This window comes from Drosophila hydei, unplaced genomic scaffold (assembly GCF_003285905.1).
Source record: "Drosophila hydei strain 15085-1641.00,03,60 unplaced genomic scaffold, DhydRS2 tig00008119-arrow-pilon, whole genome shotgun sequence".
NCBI classification, from domain to species: domain Eukaryota; kingdom Metazoa; phylum Arthropoda; class Insecta; order Diptera; family Drosophilidae; genus Drosophila; species Drosophila hydei.
In genome coordinates, this window is record NW_022045830.1 from 3,165,966 (window position 1) to 3,175,567 (window position 9,602).

Consider the following 9,602-nt stretch of genomic DNA (forward strand, 5'->3'; position numbering starts at 1 on the left):
GTATGCCTGAAGTGTTATTAGCTAATATTTATATTAGTCATAAAATGGACAATGCATATCGCGGATCTGAAGCAAGCAGATAAAAGAACACTAATTAAAAATATACTTTTTGTTAAGTGGGAAGGGCTTTAATCAAAATTGTCAATACTTTAAAAGTGTAGTAAAACATGTTTGGAATAACTGATTAAGGTAGACAGCTAAAGTTCAAGTGCGCACAAATTTCGACTGATAGATACCCTTTAGATATGGAGTTACGTTTGATTGATGACAATGTCTGAACATTACGTCTAATTGTTGAATATTATTCATATATTAATATAGATGATTATGATTAAAAAAAATTCTGAACGGAACAAACAAACCTAAGGCATATAGATCTGTTGCTAATATATGATCAGCCAGCGGAACATAGTTCTGTTCATACAATTTTAGCTTATTAATGATGTTTCTCCCGTTTTACGACTACGTAATCATTAAAACAATGTACAGGGTATTAACTACTCATCCATAAGTGTAGGAGGCTAACTGCTAACCTAAACTACGGAACTCTGGCCATGTTTTCATGAGGCGAGTCGCGAGCTGTGGTTGCGACTGCAGCGCGGGTGATGGTTCGCTGTCAGGTGGCATTAAGATAAAACTGCCACGAAGTGGTGCGATAGGGCAGCCCGGATCATTGATTTATAGCGATGAATCGGGAACGTAGCGCGACATTCAGTTAAAAATCAAATGGTTTTCACACACGGCCTTTAGTTACGAATTAAACGGCAGAGGCGACGGCCACACGCGGTAATTGTAACAAAGGATATGTGTGATATTTAATATGTATAAAAAAAAAACTGTGTGATATATGAAATATATATTATATATATATATAGTGATTTTTGTGAAGCTCAAGCCACAGAATGTCCGCAAAGGAGCCACGCAAACCAAATCCAGTGCTAAAGGCCAATTTTCTATCCAAGTGGTTTTTTATGTGAGTGCGCGATCTATAAATCTGTGTTGCATTGCCGTGAAAAATATTTATTTAACCATAAATATTAAGCGATTAGTCAGAAATTTAAAAAATGATACGTATATACCGAGTGCACGATAATATTACGTATACGCACAGTAATTCCCATTTCGTAATGGAACAAATGCTAAAAAGTTTTACAGAATGTGTTTGGCGCGATCAGCTCCTGCCTGCTGCCTGTGGCCTGTCAACTTGATAAGATAAAGATTGAAGCAAGGCAAATCGCTTACAGATTTATGGCAGTCTCGCAACGCTTGGCTGTCAATTTGTATTCGGAACGTGCCACAGATTCTTGGAAAATATTCTTTGCCATCACAGACACAGTGTCGTAAAGGCCACACACTCGTCTAGTTGATTATAAAGCGTCGACCTTAAAGCACATGCATTCAGCTTGGCTGACTCCATTCAACCATATTCAACTATTCCAGACGCTTTAAAATCTGACGACACCAAATCTGGAATCAAAGTTGTCGTTTGCCATATAAATCTCTGGTTCGCCGAATTCTTTTGTGTCAACTCCCTCCATTTGCCCAAAATGGATGTCCGATAATCATAAGTTGATAGGCTTAAAGCAGTTACCATAATTAGCATGCCTTTAAAGTCTTAATGAATGGAGTTTACTCTTTGGGTTTTTTTCTCTTTCCAAATACATGGAATGCTATATCAATTTCTATATATCCAGCCACATTAAGCGACTAAATTTATAGCTTACAAATATAGTTTATAGCAAAAAAATTTCTACTTGCGCAATCTAAAATAGACTTTTAAGATTCAGTTCATACTCCTATATATCTTATCAAATATCTCAAAGTTTATTCAAGAAAGCATTTAAAAAAAATATATCATTTGCGGATTAAAGGGTATTTTGTAGTCGCGTGACACACCATACAGTTTTGCTCAAAACATCCTTATCTGATATCATAAACTGCATTTGGTTTTTGTCAGCTGGTCACGTGAGATTCTGCATAAGGGCCATGGCAAGTCGATTGATCCTAAGGATTTATACGCACACGTTCCCAGCCTGGATAGTACGGAGCTATCACATTATCTGTTAGGCTACTGGGAGCGCGAGCTGAAGTCTCCGCGGCCGAATGTGCTACGCATGATCTTCAAGGCATATGGCAAGAGTTTTGTGCCCATTTGCATACTTTACTCTCTGGTGGAGATATCCTTGCAGTAAGTCCAAGCACAATGGGATCTATTTGTGAGTTTCTAAGATTTTTCCCGCTTTAGCACTATGCAACCTCTGCTGCTGGGCAGGCTGGTGTCCTTCTTCTCGGAGGGCAATGACAACGAGTCTATAAAGGCCGCCTACTTGTACGCGATGGGCGTGGTCCTGTGCTCGCTCATCAAAGCTTTGTGCTATCATCCATTCATGTTTCATCTGTTCGGGCTGGGCGCTCGCATACGCCTGGCCTGCGCTGGCCTGGTCTACAGGAAATGCCTGCGTGTCTCCGTAGCGGCTGATAACAGCGGTATGAGCGGCTATGCCATTGCCATCATGGCCACCGACCTGCCCCAGTTCAACGAGACGTTCTACTACTTTCACGAGCTGTGGAAGGGGCCGTTGGAGGGCTTGATCTTTGGCTATATTATCTACCAGGTGATTGGCTGGTCTGCCTTGGTGGGCATGGCCGCCATAATACTCTTCATACCGCTTCAGGTGTGGGCGGCAAAGGCAACGGCGCGCTTTAGACGCCTCTCGGCGGAATACGGCGACGAGCGCGTCAAGCTAATGAACGAGATCATATCGGCGATGCAGGTGATCAAAATGTATGCCTGGGAGAAGTCCTTTGGCAAGCTAATTGCACGCGTGCGCAAAAAAGAGATGGGTGCCATACGCGGCTCCATGTACGTCTATGCGGCGCTGCAGTGCACCGACATGATCTCGAAGCTCTCACTCTTTCTGTGCTTGGTCACCTATGTCTTCACTGGCAACATTGTGACTGCCCAGAAGGTGTTCATAGTGTCCAGCTATTATGATCATCTCAATCAGTCGCTGCTGCATCTATGGCCCATGGCCATTAACTCCTGGGCAGAGACTTATGTGGTTGCTCGACGACTGCTGGACTTTCTGCTGCAGCAGGAGGATCCCGCCGATGGTGGCGTAGCGAACTTTAACGATGTCGATGATGACCTGCAGCACGGCAACTATTTTGGACGCATGCACAATCCCCTGGCCATGCGAAAGAGCGTCACACTGCATGAGCTAACGGCTAGCTGGGATCCACCCAACCAGGAGAAGCGCCAGCGGCACATAGAGAACATCACCTTTCAGATCGAGGAGCAGCAATTCGTTGGCATTGTGGGCACCGTGGGTTCCGGCAAGAGCACGCTGCTGGCTGCTCTGCTTGGCGAGCTGGACATCATCAGCGGCAGCGTGGAGCTGAATGGAGTCATTAGCTATGCGCCGCAAGAGCCCTGGCTGAATCGTTGCAGTCTGCGCGAGAACATCATATTCATGGAGCCGTACGATGATCAGCGTTACAAGGATGTGTTGCGGGTCTGCCTGCTTGACAAGGACATTGATCAGCTGCCGCATGGTGATGCCACCATTGTGGGTGAATCCGGCGCCAGTTTGAGTGGCGGCCAGAAGGCGAGAGTCAGTCTGGCACGCGCCGTTTATCGCAAGGCGGATATATACTTGCTGGACGACCCGCTCTCAGCCGTGGACACTCATGTGAGCCGGCAGCTTCTGCAGCTTTGCCTAAAAGAGTTTCTCAGCGACAAGATACGCATTCTGGTCACGCATCGTGTGCCTCTGCTGCGCCATGCCGATCACATGGTGCTCATGGAAGGCGGACGTGCCTCCATTCAAGGCCGTTACGAGTCGCTCAAGAAGCTCATCCACTCCCGCATGTCCGTAGCCAACGATAGCGAGGTGGCCAAACTGCATGCCGTTCGGGCCGACAGCATCTATGAGGAGGTGCCGCCACATGAGCAGCTCTCCCAGCAGCAGCTGCAAATGCAGCTGGACGAGCACGCAGAACACTACAAGGAGCAGCAGCACCAAGGATCCGTCAAGTTCAGCACTTACAAGCAATATTTTGCGGTGCTGGGTCTGCCCCTGGTGGTGTTGCTCATCTTTGTCCTGTTTCTGCTGGCGCGTGCCTTTGAGGCCAGCATGGACATCTTTCTGTCCAAATGGTAGGTGTTTCTCTCGAATTGTACTGCAACTTGAAGCTCTACTTACACCTCTCTCAGGGCCACCTGGGAGGAAACGGAGCCGGACGATACGGAGCCAGAAATCGAACGCCGCAGAATACGCACTCGCTTGGTTATCCTCTATGCCGTGCTAATTGTGAGCACCTTGATTATGTACGTGGTGCGCACCTTTGGCTTCTTCATGATGTCCCTGCGCATTTCGTTGCGCCTACACAACTCTCTCTTTCGGGGCATCATACGCGCCAGCATGCAGTTCTTCAGGCTGGCCACCTCGGGACGCATACTCAATCGCTTCTCCAGCGACATTTTGTCCATTGACATCACCTTGCCGCAGGCCTTGATGGACTCCTGGGAGTTCCTTGTCAATGGCTTGGCAGTGATTGTCGTCGTTAGCACTGCCAACTATTGGCTGTTGATTCCAGCTCTTCTCATGATTACCCTGCTCTATTTAGCCCGCCGTCTCTACATAGGTGCCAGCAGAAGCCTCAAGCGCATCGAGATTATTTGTGAGTAGAAGATTCGAATTAAAAGATTCAAGTTATCATTTATCTGACTGACTCTCTGCAATCACAGCTCGCAGCCCCATTTACTCGTACACGAACACCACGTTTAAAGGCCTGACCACCATACGAGCTTTGAGCGCCACCAAGCGTCTGGAGCGTGGCTTCCATAGCTATCAAAATGAGAACACCTCGGCCGTTTATTTGCACGCGAGCATCAATAAGGCCTTTGCTTTCTGGACAGATCTTATCTGTGTGGTGTATATTCTGGTGGTTACATTCAGCTTTCTGGTAATCGATCGCAGCTTCTACAGCGGAGACGTGGGTTTGGCCATAACGCAGTCGATGACCCTGGGCATCATATGTCAGTGGGGCATGAGGCAGACCGTCGAACTGGAGAACCAGATGACCAGCATAGAGCGTGTGCTGGAATACGTGCAGATACCGCCAGAGCCCGCCTACGAGACGGAGGCAGCTATCAATCTGCCTGCGAGATGGCCCAGTGCGGGCCAGCTGCATTTTGACGATCTGCGCTTACGCTACAGCGAACACGGCCATTATGTGCTGAAGGGTCTAAGCTTCACCATACACCCCAAGGAGAAGGTGGGCATTGTGGGTCGCACAGGTGCTGGCAAATCCTCCGTTGTGCAGGCGATCTTTCGCCTGGCGCTCAACGAGGGACTCATCGAGATCGATGGCTATGATATTGCCAAGTTGGGTCTGCAGGATTTGCGTAGTCGCATCTCGATTATACCACAGGATCCGGTTCTCTTTTCGGGCACGCTGCGCTACAATTTGGATCCGTTCGAGCAACAGATGGACGAGGAACTGTGGCAGGCGCTGGACGCCGTCAAGCTGAAGACATTCGTGACGGCCCTTAAAGGCGGCCTCAGCTACAGACTGCACGACGGAGGCGCCAACTTCAGCATGGGTCAGCGCCAACTAATTTGCCTGGCCCGCGCCATACTGAGGCACAATACAATACTCATCATGGACGAGGCAACGGCTAATGTGGACCCCGAGTAAGTGTGATTCAGAACATGATTCATGTCCGAAATGAAAATGACTTTTTTGGGCAAACATATGTAATTGGGCTCATTAGCTCATCAACTACACATTTCTATTATCCATCACGAAGACAGCTAAATCGATTTAATCAGGTCCGTCCGGAAAGCACAAAAGCTAGATACTGGAAGTTTAAATATATAAACTCACTCACCCGCAGCACAAGCTTATCATAATTTGTCGATATCTAATCCCATTTTCTTATTATCACTAAAAAGACTCAGACTGAGCGTAACTGAAAGCCTATATATATATATATATATATATATATATATGTATATATATATTCTGATGTCAAGTTTGGGTTATACTTGATTTTAAACTGTCCGAGATAACTATTCCGCTTCTCAGATATTCCTCACATTAATCTTCAAATGACCAGAAACTGTTACACTGAAGCTAGATTGTTTCTAACTGCAGCTGAAAGCGGGCTGTCGGGTATCTCACAGTCGGATATTGCCGACAAAATCATCTTCAGCTTGCTTATGAGTGTATCCTTATGCCACTTGCAGCACGGACCAGCTCATCCAGGAAGCCATACACACAAAGTTCGCCAACTGCACGGTGCTGACGATTGCGCATCGCCTGCATACGGTTATGGATTCGGATCGGGTACTGGTCATGGATCGAGGTCGAGTCGTGGAGCTGGGTCATCCGCACGAGCTACTGCAGCAGCGCAATGGATATCTCTACCGGTTTGTGGAGAAGACGGGCGCGGGCAGTGCCAAGCATTTGCGCTACGTCGCCGAGCAGAGCTACTACAAGCGGGTGATCAGCAAACGCTTGCCGGGCGAGCAGCCGGAACTGGAGCCGGAGGGCAGGCTGAGCGTATTTCGGGGCACCACACTATAAAAGACTGTAGTTTATGTTTTGTTTTGTAAGTTATGGTAATATAGTTTTTATTATAGTGAACTGATCTTTAAATATAAATCTATATAATTTTGTATATATATAATGTATATATATATGCACTTTATATGTATAATATACGAAGTTGTTGTTGTAGCGTTTCTGCTCCTTAAAGATTTTGAAAAAAGCATTTGTAAGTATTTGGTTTTCATAATTTCTTATCTTGTTCTTTAGAATGCCATGTATTTATTTACTTAACGATTAACTAGCGCGCTATAAACCTGGCTACTGTTTAGTTTTTTTTCTTTTCTTTTTCTTTTTCAATACTATAACTACGCTCAACTTCTAGTTGTTCTTGTTGTTGTGTCTAGTATTACATGAGTCACATGAGAAATCTTGAATGTACTTTTTGCCTGCTTTTATATTTTAGCATTCATTATTTTTATTATTTTTATTATTATTTTCCGTATGTGCATTTATATTTCTATTTTACTATTCTTTTCTATATAGATTTTTATTAGATTTACGAAATTTTGCTTGGTATATGTATAAAATTGTTTGTTTTTTTTGGTAGAGTGTAAATGAATTTATCGCATTAATTTTCTTTTTTCACTAGATTTTTAAAATTATGTTTTTTTTTGGTATTTTTTTCATGTAGTTTTATTGTGTATAAATATTAAAGTAAATATAAGCACATATATAATTTTTTAAAATATTTTTCTTATGATTTTGCTTATTTAAAATTCGCTTACTTAAAGTCTGCCTTCAACATTTTTGTAGTTTGATGTAAATAGAAAAATCAGTGTTTGGAGAATGTTCATAAATCTTTTGTATATTTATGTATATATATATATATATATATATATAGATATATATATCTATATTTGTATATATATATATGTATATATGTATATTAATATTTAAATTTAGCTTTTCCTGTGCTTACAGTTATGTGTTGTCACAAAAACTAAGTTAAACCTTGAAATCCTTCCCCAAATTTCAATGCTTAAGTTGTTTTTTCTTCTTCTTCTTCTGATTTTGAAAGTTTTCTTTTTTCGTCTGTTGCCTAAACTTCCTGCTCTTGTGCTTTGAATGCATGTAAATAGGTATGAATACATATAAATATATATATATATATATATATATATATATATATATATATATATATATATATATATATATATATATATATATATATATATATATATATATATACATACATATATATCTGTATATATATATATATATATATATTTATATATACATATTTGATGCCCTAGAAATAAGATTGTTTGTTTGCTGTTTAAGAAAAATTCGATGCAAGTTGAATAAAATTATTTCTATTATTATTACTTTTATAGTTATCGTAATTAATATTACTCTTCTTTAGCTAATATGTATTTGTTCAAGCATTTTTGTTTATGTTTTCTTCTGTTGTTTGAAAGTTTTAAGTATCCTGTTTAAGATTATGCGATATACTTTCGCTCTACTATATTGTACGTACCATTCTTAGGCTTATTTCTTTAGGTTTTGGTAAAGTTAGTAATTAAGGTATTTATTTAAATTTTCGTTTTTATTATTTCATATTTTTTTTAAAGTATAAACACGTTTTGTATTCACTTTGTTATTCTCACAGTTAAGCTTCTTTGATTGAGCACAAAAGCAAATGAGAGTTTTTGTTGAGGGGGGGCTTAGCGGAAAACCAAAAAACCTTAAAATACTCAACATTCTATGTACTATATATGTATATATATATATAGATATATATATATATTTAAATTTATTTTCGATCAGCTCAATGTGAGCTCAGCACGGGACGCGCTAAGAATCTTCCCCTATTCTTGGCACGCCCAGTGCTGAGTTCTCAATTAACCAATTCAGAGGATTCCAAAAAAGGAAAAGAAAAACTTGGAAATTTGTGAAATTAGGGAGTTTTGCACTTATCTCTCTTGTAAATCAAAATTTAGCACAAAATGTTACAGTGTTGTAAAGAACTGAAATATTGTAAATTTAACTGGAAGTCAATTTAGATTATTACCTTTAGCAGCTACTCGTATATAGATTATACTTAGTTAATGCGCTAACTACTCGAACTACGGCACTTAAGTGTGCATTGGTGCAAGCTTCTCGCTTCTCGCTTATCGCTTCTCTTCTTCCTTTCTTTGTGTGTGTTTGTGTTCCCTAAACTTTAGTTCAGCCAGCGTTTAACAATATCTAGTTTTAAAATTATTTTCGAGTAAAACACTTGACAAAAGGATGTTATTAGTGGGAACTAAATCGTGCGTGCTTCATTAATTGAAACGCATATTTTGATTATAAAATATGGTCCCGAGGTTTTTAATATTTCTTGCCATTTTTTTTTTTAATTTTATTCTTATCAGTGTGAGTTTTTTATAGCATTGGCTTTAAGAATTTAAATATCCATATTTTGGGAGCTATATAGCAGCAATTAGAGGTGTGGTCGGAACTAGCGCTTTCTATATGGCATATAGAAATATATATATTGTATATATTCTAACCGGTACCACATTGCTTCTAGTTAGGTATAGATAAGATAAGGCGTTGTGCTTATGTACATTGTACATAGTCGGCTTTGTATTTGGTTGCTTTTGTTCCAATTGTTGTTTTGGCAATGATTTTCGCTCTTTCTATTACCAAAAACTCAATTTTGCTACAAAAACGTTTTCATTTCTACGAAATTTGTTGTTGCTTGGGTGCCTAGGCGAAGGTTCTATTACAGCTATTGAACCCAAAGCTATAAATCAGCGTACAATATTTATATATAAATTAAGAAAGAATTTCATCTTCATGATCTTATTTTTTTTAATATATTAATATTTTTTATGGTTTTTTTTTTTTTGAAATAAAGAGTAGTATGAATTTGTTATGCAAGGTTTTTTCGAACATTTTTTTCATGGTGTAGTCGCATATATCCAATACAATATATACATTGCTTGCTATATAATAACTATATATATGTATATATATTTGTATATATATTGTTTATGTAT

The 9,602-nt window shown here is 40.6% G+C and overlaps 1 protein-coding gene across 1 annotated transcript; it reads left to right on the plus strand.

Moving 5' to 3' along the window:
* The first annotated feature begins 884 nt into the window (after window positions 1-884).
* Window positions 885-6,594, plus strand: LOC111594445 (probable multidrug resistance-associated protein lethal(2)03659). Its single transcript, XM_023307732.2, has 6 exons — window positions 885-973; window positions 1,958-2,188; window positions 2,246-4,159; window positions 4,217-4,683; window positions 4,751-5,699; window positions 6,255-6,594. Exons 1-6 carry the CDS (start codon window positions 903-905, stop codon window positions 6,592-6,594), a joined length of 3,972 nt encoding a protein of 1,323 aa, XP_023163500.2. The 5' UTR covers window positions 885-902.
* The last annotated feature ends 3,008 nt before the right edge of the window (window positions 6,595-9,602 follow it).

Excerpts from the sequence above, each read along its gene's own strand:
- LOC111594445 (XM_023307732.2), top strand. The coding sequence starts at position 903 with ATGTCCGCAAAGGAGCCACGCAAACCAAATCCAGTGCTAAAGGCCAAT. Across the intron at positions 4,160-4,216 it reads GACATCTTTCTGTCCAAATG|GGCCACCTGGGAGGAAACGG; the intron begins GTAGGTGTTTCT and ends CACCTCTCTCAG. Across the intron at positions 4,684-4,750 it reads CAAGCGCATCGAGATTATTT|CTCGCAGCCCCATTTACTCG; the intron begins GTGAGTAGAAGA and ends CTGCAATCACAG.